The sequence below is a fragment of the Aotus nancymaae genome, unplaced genomic scaffold, assembly GCF_030222135.1.
Source record: "Aotus nancymaae isolate 86718 unplaced genomic scaffold, 86718_ANA_hifiasm-v0.15.2.pri h1tg000059l, whole genome shotgun sequence".
NCBI classification, from domain to species: Eukaryota; Metazoa; Chordata; class Mammalia; order Primates; family Aotidae; genus Aotus; species Aotus nancymaae.
The window spans coordinates 42986172-43008870 of record NW_026988473.1 but is presented as its reverse complement, the minus strand read 5'-3'; the positions used below and the strand labels follow the sequence as shown (position 1 = coordinate 43008870).

The window sequence follows — 22699 nt, the reverse complement described above, 5'->3', positions numbered from 1 at the left end:
TTCTGTTTCAAACTCACATCACATTGAACACTTAAAATTTTAATTTTTCCAGAAAGCTCATCATATATCTCCTTAAACTAGTCCTCACTGTTTGGCTAAAATAACTTAAAATGGCCAGGCGCTGTGGGTCACGCCTATAATCCCAGCACTTTGGGAGGCCAAGGCAGGTGGATCACCTGAGGTCAGGAGTTCGAGACCAGCCTGGCCAACATAGGGAAACCCTGTCTCTACTGAAAATAACAAAAATTAGCCAGGCATGGCAGTGGGTGCCTGTAATCCCAGCTACTTCGGAGGCAGAGGCAGGAGAATTGCTTGAACCTGAGAGGCAGAGGTTGCAGTGAGCCAAGATCGTGCCATTGTACTCCAGCCTGGGCAACAAGAGGGAAACTTGGTCTCAAAAAAAAAAAAAAATACCAATTGGTCTTTATCAAGCATTGTATGTGCTTTTAAAGAAGTCAAAGGATTGGCCAGACACGGTGGTTCACGCCTGTAATCTCAACACTGTGAGAGGCCAAGGCACGTGGATCACCTAAGGTCATGAGTTTGAGACCAACCTGGGCAACAAGGCAAAATCCCATCTCTATTAAAAACACAAAAATCAGCTGGGCATGGTAGCGAATGCCTGTCCCAGCTACGCGGGAGGCTGAGGCATGAGAATCGCTTGAACTGGGAGGCAGAGGTGCAGTGAGCCAAGATTGCACCACTGTACTTGACCTGGGTGACAGAGTGAGAATCTGTCAAAAAAAAAAAAAAAAGAAAAAGAGGTCAAAGGATTTTCTGTAGGTTTTAATAAATTTATAACCTTAATGAGAAATCAGAATTATCTGCTTCCAATCTCTAATCAGACATCGTGTGGATATACAAAAGATGTGTTTATCCTAAAGAAGTAGTTTAATAAGAGAGAAGTGGGGGGAACTTTAGCATGTTTTAATAGGTACTAAGTTTATAAGTTGACTGTGAGTCACTCTCAGCAAAGTCACAGTTATACTCCATGCAATTCAGTTGATATTTTGCTTATTGCTTTGCTTTTTGTTTTTTTTAAAGAGGCAGTGTCTCACTCTGTTGCCCAGGCTAGAGTGCAGTGGCACAATCATGGTTTACTGTAACCTCAAACTCAAGGGCTTAAGCTATCCTCCAGCCTCAGCCTCCTGAGTAGCTAGGACTACAGGTGCATGCCATCATGCCTGGTTAATTTTTTAATGGTTTGTAGAACAGGGTCTCACTATGTTGGCCAGCCTAGTCTCAAATGCCCAGCCTCAAGCAATCCTCCTGCCTCGGCTTTCCAAAGTCCTGAGATTAGAGATACAAGCCACAACCCGTGGCCCTGCTTTCTTTTCTTTTTTTTTTTTTTTTTCTTTTTCTTGAGACAGAGTCTGGCTCTGTTGCCCCTAAGTTGCAGTGCAGTGGCGCAATCACAGCTCACTGAAGCCTCAACCTCTGGGGCTCAAGTGATCCTCCCACCTCAGTCTCCTGAATAGCTGGGACAACAGGTGCATGCCACTATGCTGGGCTAATTTGTTATATTCTGTAGTGACAGCATCTCACTATGTTACCCTGGCTGGTCTAATACTCTTGGGTTCAACCAGTCCTCCCGCCTTGGCCTCCCAAAGTGTTGGGAGTACAAGCATGAGCCACTGTACCTGGCCTGCTTTCAATTTTGAGTACTCTAAGAGGGTTACTAAAAGAAGAAAACAGCCTGGGTGTGGTGGCTCACACGTGTAATCCCAGCACTTTGGGAGGCTGAGGTAGGTGGATCACCTGAAGTCAGGAGTTCGAGACCAGCCTGGCCAAGATGGTAAAACTCCAACTCTACTAAAAATACAAAAATTAGCCGGACGTGGTAGCGCTCACCTTTAGTCCCAGCTACTTGGGAGGCTGATGCACAAGAATTATTTGAACCTAGGAGGCAGAGGTTGCGGTGAGTTGAAATTGCACCACTGCACTCCAAATTAATTAAGGTAAAAGTACTAGATGTTTTAAAAGAATGGAAGGACATCTGAACTTCAATTATCTGAAAGGGCCACCTCATAGAAGGAAGAAGAGTAGTTCTGTATGGCCCCAACAGGTATAACTGAGACCACACAGATGGCCTCAGAAAATCAAAATTTTAGCTTTGGTTTTTTTTTTTTTTTTTTTAAAGATGGGGTTTCACCATGATGGCCAGGCTGGTCTTGAACTCCTGACCTCAGGTGATCCACCCACTTTGGCCTTCCAAAGTGCTAGGATTACAGGCTTGAGCCACAGCACCCAGCCAAAATTTTAGCTTTGTATAAAAAATAATCTAAGAAGTGGAGCTATCCAAGACAAACCAAATAGCCTGGAAGTAAGTAAGTGTGCACAGACTAGACAACCACTTTTTGTGACTATTATAGAGGGGGGTTCACACACTGGCAAAGTAGTTAATTATGGCTCCTAAGGTCTATGAGGGCTCTATTCTATATCATTTTGTTAAATACTATTGGACTGTTATTGGTGTACATTGTATAACAAATAGTTCAGCAACTGATACCTAAAAATTTATTTATTTATTTTTTTGAGACAGGGTCTCACTCTGTTGCCCAGTCTGGAGTGCAGTGGCAGGATCATGGCTCACTGTGGCCTTGACTTCCTGGGCTCAAGCAATCCTCCTGCAACCTAGGACTATAGGTGTGTGCCACCGTGCCTAACTAATTTTTTTTTATAGAGATGGAATTTCACCATGTTGCCCAGGCTGGTCTCAAATTCCTGAGCTCAAGTGATCTACCTACCTTGGCCTCCAAAATTGCTGGGATCACAGGCATGAGCCATTTCGTCTGGCCTTAAAATGTTTTAAAATCTGAAAACAATGGACACAGGGAGCAGGGGGAACAACACACTGGGGCCTGCTAGGGGATGGGATGGGGAAGAATAGCATTAGGAAAAATAGCTAATGCATGCTGGGCTTAATACCTAGGTGATGGGTTTATAGGTGTGCAAACCATGATGACACGTTTATGTAACAAACCTGCACATCCTGCACATGTACCTCAGAACTTAAAGATGAAAATTTAAAAAAAACTCAATAAACCAAGGAAACTTTTAGAAATGATATTAACTTACCATTTCATTGAATGTCGGATTCCTCGTTTTTCGTGAAATTTTGGTTTTACGTTTGGATGTTTTGTGGGTATCCGGAAGTAGGTATGTTTTGACATATGGATTTGGGTCAGCCCCATCTTCAGTAACCTAAAAAGAAAAGCAGTCCCTTAACAGCAATGCTTCCTACCAAGGTAAGGGTTTCCTCTACAACCATCATTCTTTGTAATCACTCACAAGATCTTTGATGTGCATCACCATGATGAAAAGAGTACCATTTCGGTAAGAGATGGATAATTTCACAGCTCCTCCTATTTGGCCTGGAGTAGGACTCAAGGGACCTGCATCTGAAAATACAAATAGTTTCATCTTTATTTTATCTTGGTTGTAGTGGTTCAAGCAAATCAAAGGATTTTGCTTTATTTTCAAGACCATCGCATGTGGTGCAGACAGAAGGGAGGGGAAAAAAGAAGTAAACAACGGGGTTAGGTCATTGATTTATACTCCTTTAGTAACCACATCTATTAGGAAAGTTATATTTATTCAGAAATAGACTAGCTTAGAAAGAATACTCTCCTCTCATTCTCAGACTACAGCTAGTAAGCCCACTATCATTCTACCATACTCACTCAGAAGTTACGGACTTACAGATCATGAGTTACCAATAAAGAGAAAAAAAATAATCTCACCTGCAGACCTAGCTATTCCTTCAGCTTTCTCATCGCGAAGTAAAGGGTGGAAGAAAGTACAAACAAGATCACACTAAGATTAAAGAGAAAACAATTCATTAATTTAAATATTATACAACACAAAAGATACAAGGATGTTATTACTTCTTATTTAGTAAGTTCACCTCTGCTACATCTGTTGAAGCATTCATCAAACTCTGTAAATAACTGTTTAACTCAATTTTCCTTTTGGCTGCTACATCTTTTATGTGTGTTCTTCCTAGAACCATCCTATTAGGAAAGCTACAAAAGAAAAATAAAAACAAGTGGGATTTAAATAAGTACAGTATTTCCTTAGAAATAAACTTATTTTATATAAAGACAGAGTAAAGTCTTGATCCATTATGAAGTAATATTTTGTGGCCAGGCACAGTGGCTCATTCCTATAATCCCAGCACTTTGGGAGGCCAAGACAGGCAGATCATTTGAGGTTAGGAGTTCGAGACCAGGCTGGCCAATATGGTGAAACCCTGTCTATACTAAAAATACAAAAATTAGCCGAGCGTGCTGGGAGGTGCCTATAATCCCACTACTCGGGAGGCTGAGGCAAAAGAATCACTTGAACCTGGCTGAGTCACTTGAACTCCAGCCTGGGTGACAGAGCAAGACTCTGTCTCAAAATAAAATAAATAAATTTTTGTGATTTCTCTTCAAAGTACTGGAGACAACATAGTTCAATTACCCATTTTCCTTTTATGAGCTTGGTAGAAAAGGTATACGGGTTGATTTCCTATATTTATTATTAGGTTGGTTCAAAAGTAACTGTGGTTTTTGACATTAAAAGTAATGGCAAAAACCACAATTACTTTTGCACCTACCTAATACTTATTTTCTACTGTTTCTTCTCAAGTTTAATCACTCATAAATATTTTATCCAGATCTGATCCCTAAAAAAAAAATCACTACTCAATCAGCCACAGCTATTATATACACAGTAAAATCTACAAATAATAACGTAAGGCCTAAGTAAAGTGCTGAAAGGATAATCTTAATTGCACTTATTTTGGTAGCAGTGGAAAAATGAAACTGTACCTGGAAACAAAACTCTAATACCCACTTTACTTCCTCCTTACTTTTGAAATCTAATCTGAAGAAAATATGAACAACTCAACACAGGAAATCTACTGGTCATTGGGCTACATTAAAACTGAGGACTCCCAAAGGGTATCAGATACAAAACTAAGATTTTGATTGACAGTCTTGATGGTATTTGCTTCAGTTTTTTATCAGAGAAGCTCAGTATGTCCCACGATAGATTATTTCTGCATTGATTGTTTTTTGAGACAGGATCTCACTCTGTTGCCCAGGCTATAGTGCAGTGATGTGATCTTGGCTCCCTGCAACCTCCACTTTGTGGTATCAATCAGTCCTCTCACTTCAGCTCCTGAGCAGCTGGGATTACAGGCATGTGCCACCACACCCAGCTAATTTTTGTTTTTATAGATGGGGTTTCACCATGGTGACCAGGCTAGGCTCAAACTCCTGGACTCAAGCTATTTCCCTACCTCGGCCTCCCAAAGTGCTGGGATTATGAGCATCTGAGCCACCATGCCCAGCCACATATGACTTTTTTCAAAACCAAGATTCCAAATTATTATCTTGTGTTTAGCAAAGTTAAAGCCTCAGTAAAAGTTAGAAGTCTAGAAAATCTCATATTTTAATATCCTGATCATGTATTCATTCAACAAAAACTTACAGTTCCTTGTTTATGTCTACTTTTGTATTAGGTCCTTGTGATACAAAGGAAAATAAGCCACACATGGCCCATAGTGTTAACACAAAGCTTTTCACCTACATTTGATAACAACTTGTTGCCTACAAAAAGGATTAATGTACATGGATGGATACATACCCTGGTAACTTCCAAAGTGGAAAAATAATACTGAGCTTATTGTGAAGTTCCTGAAATTCGTCAAATGTTCGGAAGACGAATGATGGTTCAATCTGTCCTTCCCTCAAAATTCGGACTACATAAATCTGAAAAGAAATTACACCACAAACACATAAAATTTATATTTAAAACCTTATCTCCAGGCTGGGTGTGGTGGCTCACGCCTTTAATCTCAGCACTTTGGGTGGCCGAGGTGGGTGGATCACCTGTCAGGAGTTTAAAACCAGCCTGGCCAACATGGTGAAACCCTATCTCTATTAAAAATATAAAAATTAGCTGGGCATGGTGTTGCGTGCCTGTAATCCCAGCTACTTGGGAGGCTGAGGCAGGAGAATCACTTGAACCTGGGAGGTGGAGGTTGCAGTGAGCAAATATGGTACCACTGTACCCTAGCCTGGGCAACAGAGTGAGACTCTGTCTCAAAACAAACAAACAAACAAAACACAAAACCTTCTTTCCTATATTGATCTTAGCCAACAGAGCAATAAAATCTCCTTTTCTGACAGAAAAGAAATGTATAGCTTGTTATATATAGTTCAAGTACTTTTATCTTGGTAATAGATATGTCATTAATAGGAAAAAGCAAATATAAGTCATTGTATTTATAGCACATGTAACTACATTTTTAAGAGTTATCATAATCACCCTAAGATATATAAACTAGAACTTAAAAGTGTAAGCTGACCACGGTTACTCATGCCTATAATCCTAGCATTTTGAGGGGCCAAGGCTTCAGCCTGGGAGAAGAGACCAGCCTGTGCACATAGTGAGGCTCTGTTTCTACAAAAAATACAAAAATTAGCTAGGTGTAGCGGGACACATCTGTAGCCCCAGCCACTTGGGAAGATGAGGTGGGAGGATCAATTCAGCCCAGGTGTCAAGGCTACAGTAAGCCAAGATTGCATCACTGTACTCCAGTCAGGGTACAGAATAAGACTGTGTCTCAAAAAGTAAAAATAAAAATAGGCCAGGCATGGTGGCTCATGCCTGTATTGGGAGGCTGAGGTGAGTGGATCACTTGAGGCCAGGAATTTGAGACCAGCCTGGGCAACATGGCAAAACCCCATCTTTATTAAAAATACAAAAATTAGACAGGCATGCTGGTGGGTACCTATAATCCCAGCTACTCGGGAGCTAAGGCATCAGAATTTCTTGAACCTGGGAGGCACAGGTTGCAGGAGCCAAGATCGTGCCATTGCACTCCAGCCTGCATGACAGAGTGAGACTCTGCCTCAAAATAAAATAACATAAAAATACAGCTAGGCCCTGTGGCTCACGCCTGTAATCCCAGCACTTTGGGAGGCTGAGGCGGGTGGATCACCTGAGGTCAGGAGTTTGAGATCAGCCTGGCCAACATGGTGAAACCTCATCTCTAAAATAAATAAGTAGTCAGTTGAAAAAAAGGCAAAAGCTTTGTGAGAGGGTAGTGAAGGAAAACTTGTTTTGCTGGCTATTTAAACATTTTTTTTTTTGAGACAGAGTCTCACTCTGTTGCCCAGGCTGGAGTGCAATGGCACACTATCAACTCACTGCAACCTCCGCCTCCTGAGTTCAAGCGTTTCTCCTGCCTCAGCCTCCCAAAAGTAGCTGGGACTACAACCACATGCCACCACGCCCAGCTAATTTTCATATTTTTAGTAGAGACAGGGTTTCATCATGTTGGTCAGGCTGGTCTCGAACTCCCGACCTCAGGTGATCACCTGCCTCGGGCTCCCAAAGTGCTGGGATTACAGGCGTGAGCCATTGTGCCCAACATATTTAAACTTTTATAAAGTTACAATACTTTAAAGAATATAATACTGGTGCCAAGTCAGATCTATCTGTAGAAAGCCAGAAACAAATTTGGGGATCTATATAAATTTAAAGATAGTAGTATATTGGGGAGAGAATAGACTAGGCAATAAAATGGTGTTAGGATAACTTAATAAACACACAAAATAATACTAAAATTTATTAACAAAATAGATGAAAATTAAAACAATAGTGAAATAGCTTTTTAAAGTCTATCATTTTCCCAAAAATTTAAAAACTGGCAGTTCTGGAAAGTATTATCCAACAAAAAAGTTAGCACAAGGGTGAAAAGTAAAAGAACGTTATAGTCTTGAAGGGGAAAAAGCATGCTGAAGATCCTGCATCTGTTCAAAGACAATGTGTGTGTGTGTTTTGTATCAGACTGGAAGAGGAACTTTGACTTTTTACTTTATATACGTCTATATTGATTGAATTTGTTACAACAAGCACACTTTACCTTTAAGTAAAAAAACTGAAGAATAAACAAAAAACCAAATAAATAAAAGTAAAAAAATTGAAGAATGAGAAAAATGAGAATAGCACCATCCTTTTAGTCTTGTCTCTAAAAGAATATCACTTGGTCCTTATTGTTTGAAGCAAATACAGCAAGAATTAAATACCCAAAAAATTTAGGGATGCTTCGAGTACATTTACTTATTTATGGACCATTCATGAAAGAAACAAACATGAATAGAACAGATGCTTGGAACTTTAGCAGAGTTAGCAAAGGAAGTAGGAAGGACAACAATAATACATGCATGATTGTTTACAGATACTGAAATCAAACTTACATAATGTTTATCTGGGTTGTATTTCTTATGATATGTGAAAACAGAGACTTCCTTGATTCGACCATCTTGTCTAAAGGAGTATGTTTTAGGTGAAAATGAAAGGATGGGCTCATCATTAGAAGGAATACCAGAAAAACGAAGCTGAGCAAGGTTGTGAATGAAGAAGTTAAACTTCGTGGCAATGCTTCCCAGACTTGATTCAATAAGCCTACAAAGTAATCAGAAAATTCGTTAATAGTAAATGAGAACACATGGTAAATTCTTTCAATGTAATAAATGACGAAAACCACTTTCATTCCTTTAAAAATATTACCAGGTTGTCACTTTGCCAAGGATTCCCTTTGTTCTATAGGCCAAAGATTTGTTAAGATACATCTCACCCCAACAAAATCATTTAGCCCAAGAAAGAAATTATGCTTGGTTTTCTTGAACCCTGTAAGGTCCCCAAGACTAATTAAAGAACTATTTCAGATAGATGATGATTGGTATAATGCTAAAAAGATGACTTCAGGAATTTATTCCCTTTTAATAAAGGAGAAAGATGACAAATAGGTGTGAAAGAAAGTAATCCAAGGGCCGGGCATGGTAGCTCACATCTGTAAATCTCAGCACTTTGGGATGCCGAGGTGGGCAGATCACATGATGCCAGGAGTTCGAGAACAGCCTGGCCAACAGGACTCTACTAAAAATAGAAAAATTAGTCAGGTATGGTGAGGCATGCCTATAATCCCAGCTACTCCAGAGGCTGAGGCAGGAGAATTGCTTGAACCCAAGAGGCAGAGGTTGCAGTGAGCTGAGATTGCGCCACTGCACTCCAGCCTTGGTGATGAAGCAAGACTGTCTCCAAAAAAATCACAAAAACATAGTAATCCAAATTTTAAAAATTCTCTTCTATCAAATAGTAGAATTGTAGAATTCAGTGTCAGACTCCTTCAGGTAATCATATTTTCATTCAGTTGGGAAAAGAAGTTTTGACAGGTTGGAGAGTTTGGAAGGTAGGCCTGGAAAGAACATTTTAGGTAAGCAAAAGAAACAAAAAGTCTCAGAAACAAGGAAGGAAGAAAGAAGGAGATTCTAAAAGAGAAATGAGAGAATCTCAAACACAGGCTTTTGCCTCAATATGGACTGAATGTTTGTGTTCCCTGAAATTCGTATGTTGAAGCCCCAACCAACACAGCGCCTGTATTTCGAGATAGGGCCTTTATGGAAGTAATTTAGGTTAAATGAAGTCATAAACAGTAGAGCCCTAATCCAACAGGTGTGTCCTTCTAAGAAGAGATGAGAGAGTCAGCTCTCCCCCACCATGTGAGGACACACTGCAAAGGTGGCCATCTGCAATCTAGCAAGGGAGCCCTCACCAGTAATGTAATTGGCTGGCACCCTGATTTTGGACCTCCAAGCCTCCAGAACTGTAAGAAAATAACTATCTGTTGTTTAAGCCACTAGTCTATAGTATTTTGTTATGGAAGTCTAAGCAGGTAGACAAATACATGCCTGCTTTGTAGTTTTGCCCAGGGGAGCCAATGAATCTCTTAAAACACAAAGAAAAGAAAACCCATCAATACCTAAATTGTCAGGATTAGTTTGAAAGGCTATAAAAGTCAGCTTCCTTCCATGCATTTTCAGCCCAGACTCTTGAGACTAGGAAAGGCCAGTCAGTGTTTTTTTATACCTCTTCTCCACTGAGAGGAAGAAGGCAAGAGAAAAAGGAGAGAAAAGAACATGAGCTCAGGTACCCCTCCCTGCTATGGGATGATGATGATGTGGCAGCAGTAGTCAGTAATCAATCTGATCACCAGACCTTTAGAACATATTTGTCAGGAAGACCTGTTGTTTTTTCTGAGACAGAAAACCCTCTCTTGTTGCCCAGGCTGGAGTTCAGTGTCATGATCTTGGCTCACCGCAACTTCTGCCTCCTGGATTCAAGCAATTCTCCTGCCTCAGCCTCCTGAGTGGCTGGAATTACAGGCATGTGCCACCAGGCCCGGTTAATTTTGTATTTTTGTAAAGACGGGGTTTCTCCACGTTGGTTAGGCTAGTTTCAAGCTCCCAAACTCAGGTGATCTGCCCACCTAAGCCTCCCAAAGTGCTGGGATTACACGCATGAGCCACCATGCCCAACCAGAAGATCTGTTTTTAAAGCAATAACAAATTCAAGTACCAGTCATTGGTATATGTGTTTCAAGTACTATGCCATATTAATAGTTTACTTGCAGCAGTGACCCAGAGTTTGCTGTATTAAGAACACCTAAGGTCTTCATGGAAATTGTTACAACAAAATTCTGAAAAACAGATTAGTACAGGTATCATTTTAGATAGAGACTTTAATTAGCTGAGGTTAGTGGTGCATGCCTATAGTACCAGCTACTCGGGAGGCTGAGGCAGGATAATTACTTGAACCCAGGAGGCCGAGGTTGCAGGGAACCGAGATTGTGCTACTGCACTCTAGCCTGGACAAAAGAGCAAGACTCAGTCTCAAAATAAAAAATTTAAAAACACTTTAAAATGGTACATGGCACTGTAGAAAAATACGTTTTTATCATTGAAATTACATATTAAATAAACCTTGAGAAATTGAGACAAATAAGTATATTTTAAAAAATATTATTGTAAATCCTTTGTATTTATTCAATAAATAAACTTTTGACAGCCTACTATGTGCAAATACTGTGAGTCAGAATTTGTTCCTATAAATCAGAATTTTGATTAATAGCATTGTATTTGTTTAAACTGAGGTAAATCAAAGCAAAATTGTATGTTCCTTCTGCAGTATACTTAAATATGCCTTACCTAGTAAAGAAAATTGTAGCTTCCGCATCTGTAGTTTGGGGTTGAAGTGCATCTCTAACATATTTCAAATCTTGAATACTTGTAAGTTCTGGTAACCCTGAAGGAATCATCTGTAAAAGAAAACAAAAAGTTCTATGAGTTAAATTTTTTAAAAAGTTTGTTCCCCACTCCTTCCTGCAGGCAAGTAATCAGAACTAAAGCAAACAAAAACAATCAGTTTTGAGGGGTTCATTAGTATATTGGGGACTTAAGTGATTATCTTACAAATAAGGAAATGGAGGGCAAGGAACTCAAGCAATTTGTTGGAGGTCACAAACCCAGTTTAACATGAGAGCCAGAACTCCTTTTGTCTAGGCCCTTTTTTTTGTTGCCCAGGCTGGAGTGCAGTGGTACAATCTTGGCTCACTGGATCCTCTGCCTGCTGGGTTCAAGCAATTCTCCTGCCTCAGCCTCCTGAGTAGCTGGGATTACAGGTGCGCGCCACCACGCCTGGTTAAATTTTTTATATTTTTAGTAGACATGGGGTTTCACCATGTTGGCCAGGCTGGTCTTGAACTCCTGACTTCATGACCCATCGGCGTCAGCTTCCCAAAGTGGTAGGATTACAGGCGTGAGCCACCACGCCCAGCCTTTTTTTGGTATTTTTGATAGAGATGGGGTTTCATCATGTTGGCCAGATTGGTCTTGAACTCTTGATCTCAAGCAGTCCACCTGCCTCAGCCTCCCAAAGTGCTGGGATTACAGGCGTGAGCCACCGCACCTGGCCTCGGCCTGTTTTTACTTTTATAGATTTAGGGGGTACAAGTACAATTTTGGTACAGGTATGTATCACATAGTGGTAAAGTCTGGGCTTTTAGTGTATCACATGAATAGTATACATTGTACCCACTAAAATAACTTCTCATCTCCCCCAATCCCCTTCCTACCCTCCCAAGTCTCCAAAGTCTATTATTCTACTCTTTATGTCCATGTGTACATATTATTTAGCTCCCACTTATAAGTGAGAACATTGAATATTTAACTGAGTTATTTCACTTAAGATCATTGTAGCCTTCTGTTTATTACCATATCAATTTTATTCATAATAATCATAATGGGTTTGTTTTTTGTTTTCTTTTTGCTTAACTATAATAAATATCCACTAAAGTACAGAAATCTTCATCGTACAGCTGAGTGAAGGTTCACAATTTGCACCCACATTAATACACAAAACATTCATTAGCATCTCAGATGCCCATCTCAAGTTCCAGTTATTAATTCTTCCCATCCCAAGTTCCAGTTACTAATTCTTCCCATCCCAAGGGTAGCCACTCTACTAACTTATTTTTTGTATTTTATACAAATGGAGTCAGACAGTAGGTACTCTCGTGTCTGGCTCATTTCACACAGCAGTAAGTTTAAAATATTTGAGCAATAACATATGACATTTGTGACTACATCAAATCTTATTCCAAAATCACGAAATAATCTTTTTTAGGTATGGAAACATAGATGCATTAATATAAAAACTATTTAGATGCTTATGAAGAATAGTTACCAGTGAAAGGAGGTTAAGAAAAAGGTTTGTCTGCTTTCTTATCAAGTTGTAGGCCTGACAGCAGAGGTCCACAAACAACTGAAAACGAATGGTGGGCTTTTCACCCCCATTAATGACATATGCCATATCAGAGGTCAGCACAAAAGGAGCCCGATCCCTATTTAAAATGAAAGTACATACAAAATATTATTTACAGAAGATACTCCAGTAGTGCTATTGCATGATTATTAAACTATCTGAGGTACAGTGATTTCCAACTAGGAAACTTAATACTACACACTTTTGAATTTCCATAATTATTTAAAATAACATTTTTCAAGAAAGCTATCACATAATAATCTCATTATTTAGAGAGAACTTATATATGAAATTTCCTTATATATGAAAATAAGGTGATATTTATAAATCCATATCTCTAAAGAGAGATCAAACAGTAGTTACAAACATAGAAAACTACTTACTGCCATTATACACATGAAACCATTTCTAAGAGTTACTGCTAACTAGATGAAAAAATTTATATGTATCCTAATTCATTTCAACAAAGTTTATACACACACACATTCTTGTCTACTACATGGTAAGGTCATATCTTTGGGCCTTTTTCATCCCAAGTTATGCTCAAATGGAGTCACAAGAAAAAACACAGAAAGGCAAAAGGCAAGGTTTGGGACAAACCTTAATTTTTACAATAAGAAGTGCCTCTTTTCTTTGGCAATAGCAATAATAACAATATTATACCTTTTGAAGCTGCCAAACATCTGTGCATGTCCCAAAAACTTTCCAAAGTCAATGTGAAACATATGTCCTGTGCTTCGAAGCATTATATTGTCATTGTGCCGATCACAGATGCCTAAAACATAGGTGGCTACACAGCATCCAGCACAGGAATAGATAAAATTCTCTGAAGCCTATAAAAAACATATACAATTATTTTAGAAAATGAATTATTTTTAAAGGAGGCAGGGTTTATAAAGATTAAAGTAGTCTATCACTCTTTAAAAACACTATTGCAATTCACTCTCCAATAGCATACAAACTGGGATATAGTAATAAAAGCTGACCTTTTCATATTTCAAAAACAAAAACACTCTTCTAAAGGTGGTTACTGCCCCTTCTCTAGCTTTTCTCTTTTAAAATTCTGGGATCCCTACCAGTCCATATTTAGGTATGTGCTGCCTTTGAACAGCTTTTAAGCATCATGTTTGTGGAATCATGCACCTCACTGACTCTGCTGCTTAGAGCTGGTGAGGTGCAGTATTCCGCAAATATGATGGAAGAAGATTTTTGCTTTTTTTCCTTTCTGCCTGTAGTGAGGACGTGTATAAGGAAAATCAGCTTATATCTGAAAACATCCAAGAATACAAGTAATGTATTTTGTTTCCCATTTGGTGATTCCCTGTATGCCATCTTAAATCCTGCCTCTCCTGGGGATTATTAAAATTACTAATATAATATCATATAGAAGGATACAGAAAGACTCATACAATGAGGTTTTTCTTTAAAACATGTGTATTATTTATATAAAAAACTATATTTCTGAGTGGTACATTCATTTGGCCTGACTTGCCCATGTAGTTAATTCTATTCCATAATTCCCCAGAAATCATTACCAATGATAATAATAGCAAGTGTTTATACAGCATTTAGCACAAACCAGGCACTTCTCTGTGTGTGTGTGTGTGTGTGTGTGTGTGTGTGTGTGTATGAAATGAACTCATTCTTTTCTATGGCTGCAAGCCTTTTAAAAAGTTATAGTTTTCAACCTTTGAAATAAGAAACCAGCTAGCAATTGTTACTTTCAAAAAAATTCAAGTCTGACCAGGCGCAGTGGCTCATGCCTGTAATCCCAGCACTCTGGGAGGCCGACGCGGGTGGATTGCTTGAGGTCAGGAGTTTGAGACCAGCCTGGCCAACATGGTGAAACCTCGTCTCTACTAAAATATATATTTAGAAACTCAAAACAAATTAATGACTTAGGTATGAACATCATAACCACTGTACAGATGGAAAACTGAAACAGAGGTTGTTTGTCCAAGATCACATAATTGTTAAGTGGCAGAGCGAGGATTCAAATCCACACAATATGACTTCACTAAGTTATATTCCTTCTTACCTATTAAATGCATTAAAAAGCCAAATGCATAAAAGGTGCTTAATATACACTATTGGCAATTATTTCCTTACCAATAATGACAAAAGGGCCAACATTACTAAAACAAGTATTGGCTTCTGCTGCACTGCTTTTTTACCCCAGATCACAAAGCAGTAAGAAAAGGGAGTGATCTCACAGTTCAAAAGATCAAAAAAAGGTCAAAATTCCCCTGCATTAGCTTTGTAGGTCAACAGATGACACATGTATATCCATAAAGGTGATCCATTAATGAAACATAAACCAGGCAGCTCCATGACATTAAAACGGGAGTTTTCTTCTATCACCACTCAGTGTTCTTGGGTCTTCCTTAGGCCACGTTAACATCATTAGAGGCCTTATGTCCTGAGAGATAGCCCTGTCCTCATATGTAATTCAAAATAAGAGCAAAACAGAAAATTGATGTTTCCAATAAGAAAAAGAGCTATCAATTATACAATTTTCACTATGCAGTGCTTTATATATATTAACTCATTTAATTTTCACAAAAATCTTAATGATGCATATGTTGACAGCCATAGTATGTGCTATATCATAACATATACAGTATTTTATAGCAGAGGTCACTGAGGCACACAGATGTTAAATAATTTGCAAAAGGCCCTGTTGCTGCTGAGTGACTTGGGACCTAAATTCAAGCCCAAAGACTTTGGCCCCTAATTTATGTTCTTAACTATCACACGATACAGCCCATTTTACTCATTTCCCTAACTTCTGCCAAGATCTTTGGGAAATATAACATTTTGGGTTAGAAAAATGTCTCTGTTTCGCTGGCCTCTAAGTATGTGTTTGGAATGTGTTTTTTTGGGTAAGTTAGCATCGGTTTCACTCAGATTCCTGCCATTAAATGCATTGTTTTACATTCTTTCCTATATGTAGAAAAAGATGCTCTTTTTCTGACTTAAAGGACTATTTAGTTGGAAAATGAAAGCAGTTAAAACCTTTGCAATACATTTTTGACAAAGTTTGTTAGAATGAGGAGACCTGCTAATTACCTTTTCATATTCTTCTTCAGAGGGATTGTATTTTCGTAGCCACTCTGCAAGTGGTTTATCTTTAAAGGATCCTGTCACACCATATTCCACTTGGATTTTCCTGAGGGTATCGGAAGCAGGAACCAGCTCCACCATGCCTTTAATGACAAAATATTAAGCTATGTAGAACTGTCTCCCCAAAGTAAGCTTTAAACATTTAAAAAATTATTACTTTTTAAATTTAAGTTCTGGGATACATGTGCAGAATGTGCAGGTTTTTTACATAAGTATACATATGTCATGGTGGTTTGCTGCACCTGTCAACCCATCATCTAGGTTTTAAGCCCTCATGTATTAGGTATTTGTCCCAATGCTCTCCCCTCCCCTTGTCCCCCACCCCCCAACAGGCCCCAGTGTGTGATGGTCCCCTCCCTGCCACCATGTGTTCTCATTGTTCAATTCCAACTTATGAGTGCCCACATGAGGTGTTTGGTTTTCTGTTCCTGTGTTAGTTTGCTGAGAATGATGGTTTCCAGCTTCATCCATGTCCCGGTAAAGGAAATGAACTCATTCTTTTTTATGGCTGCAGGCCTTTTAAAAAGTTACGGTTTTCAATCTTTGACATCAGAAACCAGCTAGCAATTGTTACTTTCAAAAAATTCAAGTCTGGCCAGGCACAGTAGCTCATGCCTGTAATCCCAGCACTCAGGGAGGCTGAGGCAGGTGGATTGCTTGAGATCAGGAGTTCAAGACCAGCCTGGCCAACATAGTGAAACCTTGTCTCTACTAAAAATATAAATATTAGCTGGGTGTGGTGGCAGGCGCCTGTAATCCCAGCTACTCAAGAGGCTGAGGCAGGAGAATCGCTTGAACCCAGGAGGCAGAGGTTGCAGTGAGCCGAGATCATGCTACTGCATTCCAGCCTGGGCAACAGAGCCAGACTCTGTCTCAAAAAAAAAAATAAAAAAATAAAAAAATCAAGTCTTGCTGGGCACGATGGCTCATGTCTATAATCCCAGCATTTTTGGAGGCTGAGGCTCCAAAAAAAAGTAAGGGTGGATCACTTGAGCTCAGGAGCTTCAGACCAGCCTAGCCAACACAGTGAAACCCCACTGCTACTAAAAATACAAAACTTAACCAGGCATGGTGACACACACCTGCAGTCCCAGCTACTCAGGAGACTGATGCATGAGGATCACTTGAACCCAGGAGGCAGAGGTTGCAGTGAGTTGAGATTGCACCACTGCACTCCAGCCTGGGCAACTGAGTGAAACCTTGTCTTTTAAAAAAAAAAAAATCAAGTCTGGCCGCCAATCAAAATTATTCTTTATTTTCAAAAGTATCCAACATGTAAACATCAGTTTTGTCTATTTGAGACTCTAATCTGTACAGCCATGTGCTAATCCCCAAAGGAAAACTAACTGAGATAACAGGTGGCTGCCAGCATGCCCAGCTAATTTTTTTTTTTAGTTGAGACAGGGTTTCACCATGTTGGCCAGGGTGGTCTTGAACTCCCAACCTTCAGTGATCCGCCTGTCTCGGCCTCCCAAAGTACTGGTATTACAGGCGTGAGCCATGGCGCCTGGCAAAGAAAACTATTTTAATGACAAACAAGAAGACACTGACCTTGCTGGTAAAGTAAGACACACCGTCCCACTTCAGCACAAAAAAATTTCTTTAATCATATATTTGGGCAAGATAAGAATCTTTCAGAATATATTAAACACTTTTTTAAAAATTTTATTTATTTATTTTTTATTATTTGACCTGGATTTTACAACCATACATTAAACACTTTCAAAAGGGAAGAACAGATGAAGACTGACCTTGTAATATGATTAAATCTCAGGTATATGTTTTGGCCTCCTAATTGAAATGTAAATGTCTCGCTGAACAAATTGTTTTTTGTTTTCTCTCTGACTCCTTTAAAACAAGTGTCAAACAAATAAATTATGTGTGTTTACACAGAAGAAAACAATGAGGCAGGAATTATGTGCTTTGATAGAAAAATCTCAAAAATAGTGTTATTTAAAGACAAAATCCAGATGGAGAACTATACTTTTGTGTTTGAAAAGAAAGATGGTTGTGCACATTGAATATACACAAAACATTTCCAGAAGGCTACATAAGTGGTTATATTGTGGAAAGAGGGCACCTAGAATTGAGGATGAAGCTATGAGAGAAAACTAACATTTACTTTTCAATTTATTCTATTATATGCTATCTGGATATTTTACTATGTGCAAGTATTATGTATACAATTAAAAATTAATTTGATATATTTTTAAAAGGAAGGAGATGCATTTGCATTAAAATAAAATATATGAAAACAGAGCTCTGCTTTGGACAAAGGACTGGAAGAAACAGAAGTTGACCAAGGCTGCCAGGGAACCGCAACAGAAAGTATGCAGGACTAGGTTCTAATTCTAGTCATCTGGTTTCACGTGGCAGAATGAATTCATTTGGCTCCTTTTTTTTTGGTTGTTTTCTGAGACAGTGTCTTGCTCTGTTGCCCGGCTGCAGTGCAATAGTGCCATCTTGGCTCACTGCAACCTCCACCTCCTGGGTTTAAGTGATTCCTGTACCTCAGCCTCCCAAGCAGCCAGGACTACATACATGCACGACCACGCCTGACTAATTTTTTATATTTTTACTACAGGTGGGGTTTCACCATGTTGGCTAAGCTGGTCTTGAACTTCTGGCCTCAAACGATCGACCTGCCTTGGCCTCCCAAAGTGCTCATTTGGCACTTCTTCTTGGTTGTTCCACCTAGTTTTCAGTTCATAGTGACATCCTTTTTCAGTGAGTACCTCCATCCTGATTCTGTGACTCAGCCAATTACTACATACAAAACAGCGAGCCATGCGTGGTGGCTCATGCCTGTAATCCCAACACTTTGGGATGCCAAGGTGGGCAGATCACCTGAGGTCAGGAGTTCAAGACCAGCCTGACCAACATGCAGAAACCCCATCTCTACTAAAAATATAAAATTAGCTAAGCATGGTGGCACATGTCTGTAATTGTAAGCTGGGATTACTGGCATGCCTGTAATCCCACCTACTTGGGAGGCTGAGGCAGGAGAATCACTTGAACCCAGAAGGTGGAGTTTGTAGTGAGCCACGATCATGCCACTGCATTCCAGCCCGGGCAACAAGAGCAAAATTCTGTCTCAAAAAAAAAAAAACAACAGTGGACCAAAATTCATAGGCCATTTAAAGTACTACCATCTAGATAAGACAGTCCCAACTCTGAGGAATCCTATAATCAATCCAGTGAGGAAGACATAAAACATGCAGAAAGAAAAATTAAGTAAGGTAATATAAAATAAATGTCTGGTGAGTATTAAAGACAATTGCTGAGTTCAAAGAAGGGAGAGATTATTATAGGCTGAGGTGTTTGTCAAAAACTTCACAGAGGATGTGGCTGTGATTTCCTCTTCCTCATGTGAAAAATAAGGATACAGTGAGATTGACACAAATGAAAAGCTTAGCACAGGGCAAGACACACAGTAAACACTCAACTATTTGTTAGAAACAACATAAAGGGAACCTGATTGGATTCTCTTTTTGAAATTCCAAAATGAGAAGAGGAAATTCAATTATGAACTTTATAAACCAAAGTTCGGTTTACTAAGAAAAAAAAAAAAACTGAGATGATAGACTCGTACTGAGGAGCTGTTTTTTTGTTTGTTTGTTTTTGGTTTTTTGTTGTTGTTTTTTGAGACAGGGTCTCTCTGTCTCCCAGGCTGGAGTAATGTGTGATCTCGGCTCACTGCAACCTCTGCCTCCGGGGCTCAGGTGATCTCACCTAGTCAAGGAGTCTTCCTGATAAAACTTCCATCTTATATGATTTATATAAACAATAACCAGTAAGAATTCTTGAATTGACCTGATTTCCTTTTTGACAAGATAAAGTTTGCACATTCAAACTTGAGCAAGGAAAGTTATAAGGCTCCCATACTGTCCTGATAGACAAACTGAAGAAATGTGAAATAGTTGATAATACCATGAAGATGAGTAAGGAAAATGCTGCACTTGATTTAGCAATCACCTAAAGGGAGGTCCTTCCTTAATAGCATGCCACAGGAGTTGGCTCTTGGCCCTTGTTTGGTAAACATTTTTCCCAATGACTTAGCAGAAGCTATAGAATATACAACTTTCAAATCTGTTCATGATACAAACTAAGAAGTTCAATGACAGATAACAAAAATCAGATTTTATTTTATTATAATATATATTTTAATAGGAGTTTCCTGGTAAAGATCAGAAAATCTGCTACACAAATTTTTTTTTTTTTTTTTTTTTTGAGACAGAGTTTCACCCAGGCTGGAGTGCAATGGCTTGGTCTCAGCTCATACAACCTCCACCTCCTGGGTTCAAGTGATTCTGCTGACTCAGCCTCCTGGGTAGCTGGGATGACAGGCATGCACTACCACACCCGGCTACTTTTGTATTTTTAGCAGAGGCAGGGTTTCTCCATGTTGGTCTCGAACTCCCAACCTCAGGTGATCCACCTGCCTCAGCATCCCAAAGTGCTGGGATTACAGGAGTGACCCACCGTACCCAGCCTCTGCTACATGAATTCTAAAAGAGCTGTAACACTTAAAAATCAGGTTTTAAAAAGAACTCAACAAACTGAAAAGTAATGTATCAAATATACACATGGGTCTAAGATACAAAAATGTACAAGTACATAGCTGGGCACAGTGGTGCAAGCCTACATCCCTGCTACTTGGGAGGCTAAAGTGGGAGGATTGCTTGAGCCAGGTTTGAGACCAGCATGGGCAACATAGTGAGACCCCTGTCTTTATGAAAAATTTTAAAAATTAGCTGAGTGTGGTGGCATGTCACTACAGGTGCATGCCATCATACCTAGCTAATTTTGGGAGGCTGAGGGAAGTGGATTGTTTGAGCCCAGGAGTTTGAGGCTGCAGTGAGCTATGATCACACCACTGCACTCCAGCCTGAGTTACAGAGTAAGATCCCATCTCTGAAAAGATGGCAAAGACATGGCTTAGCAGGAGCTGGTATGATGATGACTAACTGATTTTATTTGTGAATAGTTTCACATGTGTGACACTATGTCCACCCTTATGTATTCTACAAAATCCAGGTATCATTTTTACAGACAACAGATTACCTGAACTGTTTACAAGGAGAGTAATAAGGTAATTTAAAGTAATCTTTCACAAATTGCTGAATAATTTGGAATTCAGAATCTGAGTCCACAATATTGGTCAGAGTGAAGAAGGATTTAACTTAATTATAACTGGAACTAATGGGTAAAAGACACCAGAATTTAGTCCCCATTATTCACCTGAATATGAAAAAGAAATCTATAGCCATCAGAGCTATCCAGAATAAAATGAACTGCCTTGAAAAGCAATGAATTCCCTTCACTATAGGGATTTAAGCATAAATTGAATGGCAAATATTGGAAGGATGATTGAAATAATCTTTCAGGTGACTTCCTAGTGTCTATGCATAGAATCTGTGAAGCATTTCTCATTTCCATCAACAGCGGATGATCTTTCTCTCCTTTAAAACCTGACAGTATTGCTTTTACAACTCTCTTAAGGCTTTCAGCTTATTAAAGCATACTCTGATTACGTGTACATATTACTGCTTCCTTCTAAAATGTAAGTACCACATATTCTTAGCATTTTATAGATGGTAAACAAACGTGTTGACTAAGAATGATGATGGCTGCCATTTATTAAGCACATAATACATATTAGATATTAGGATGTTTTACAGTATTTCAAAACGTAGTCAATAAACATTAAGATAGAAATCTGCTATTAGTAGAAGAGAACTTTGTATGATTTTATTTTACAAAAATGAAATCACAGTTGGTTTAATTTAGATATGGCCTTATTTGTTTATTTATTTTGAGACAAGGTGTCCCTCACTGTGTTACCCAGATTGGAGTGCAGTAGCATGATCATGGTTTATTGAAGCCTTAACCTCTCAGGCTCAAGTAATCCTCCCACCTCATCCTCCAGAGTAGCTGAGACTACTTACTTCTTTTTGTAGAGACAGAGTCTCCCTATATTGCCCGACTGGTCTCAACCTCCTAGACTCAAGTGATCCTCCTGTCTCAGCCAAAATGCTGGGATTACAGGTGAAAGCCACTGCACTCAGAGATACAGCCTTATTTTTAAGTTTAAAAGCTAAAGACCATAAAGTCCTCACTGCGTCAATTAATGGACACCTCTGGTTACTGCAAAGCATTTATTTAGGGTACTCACTAAGTTATTTTAGTTATTTATTTATTTTTTATTTATTTTGAGCAGAGTCTTGCTGTGTCACCCAGGCTGGAGTGCAGTGATTCGATCTTGGCTCACTGCAGCCTCTGCCTCCCAAGTTCAAGCTATTCTCCTGACTCAGCCACCCAAGTAAGTGGGATTACAGGGACACACCACCACACCCAGCTAATTTTTGCATTTTCAGTAGAGACAAGGTTTCATCATGTTGCCGAGGCTGGTCTCAAACTCTCCTGACCTCATGTGATCCACCCGCCTCGGCCTACCAAAGTGTTAGGATTACAGACACTAGCCACTATGCCCAGTCACTAAGTTATTTTTAAAAGAGACTTAATTATGAGCACCTGAATCAATAAAGTAACACCAGATTAAAACAAGAAACAACTGTGATCCCAAAGTATCTGCATCAGGACCCTAAGGGCAGGTACACTTTAAGCTAAGTTCAAGGAAAAAAATAAGATATCAAGACCCAGCTAACAGACTTACCTCGATCTCTGCCAGTTGAGAGACATTTGAAAATTACCATCCTCAGATCTAGTCCTTCTTTAAGCCAGATCTTATCCATAATCTTTATCATCTGTAAAGCTAACATATCTTGCCGAAGATCTTCACCAACCTTGAAATCAAGGAAACAAAATGAAACCTGTACATTTCCAAAAGACTTAATAGATTACATACTATGAAAGCTGGCTGGATGCGGTGGCTCACGCCTGTAATTCCAGCACT

At 39.2% G+C, this 22699-nt stretch overlaps 1 protein-coding gene across 2 annotated transcripts in view; it reads right to left on the bottom strand.

Moving 5' to 3' along the window:
* Window positions 1-22699, bottom strand: part of PIK3C2A (phosphatidylinositol-4-phosphate 3-kinase catalytic subunit type 2 alpha) — a 113120-nt gene that overhangs the window by 4258 nt on the left and 86163 nt on the right. For both annotated transcript variants that reach the window (XM_012456555.3, XM_064365135.1), the window contains 11 exons: window positions 22460-22589; window positions 15730-15866; window positions 13324-13493; window positions 12583-12739; window positions 11046-11155; window positions 8256-8463; window positions 5635-5759; window positions 3908-4025; window positions 3744-3816; window positions 3292-3401; window positions 3079-3204 (listed from right to left, as the gene is read on the bottom strand). In XM_012456555.3, coding sequence (XP_012311978.1) covers window positions 3079-3204; window positions 3292-3401; window positions 3744-3816; window positions 3908-4025; window positions 5635-5759; window positions 8256-8463; window positions 11046-11155; window positions 12583-12739; window positions 13324-13493; window positions 15730-15866; window positions 22460-22589 — 1464 coding nt within the window. The remainder of the gene's footprint in view (window positions 1-3078; window positions 3205-3291; window positions 3402-3743; window positions 3817-3907; window positions 4026-5634; window positions 5760-8255; window positions 8464-11045; window positions 11156-12582; window positions 12740-13323; window positions 13494-15729; window positions 15867-22459; window positions 22590-22699) is intronic.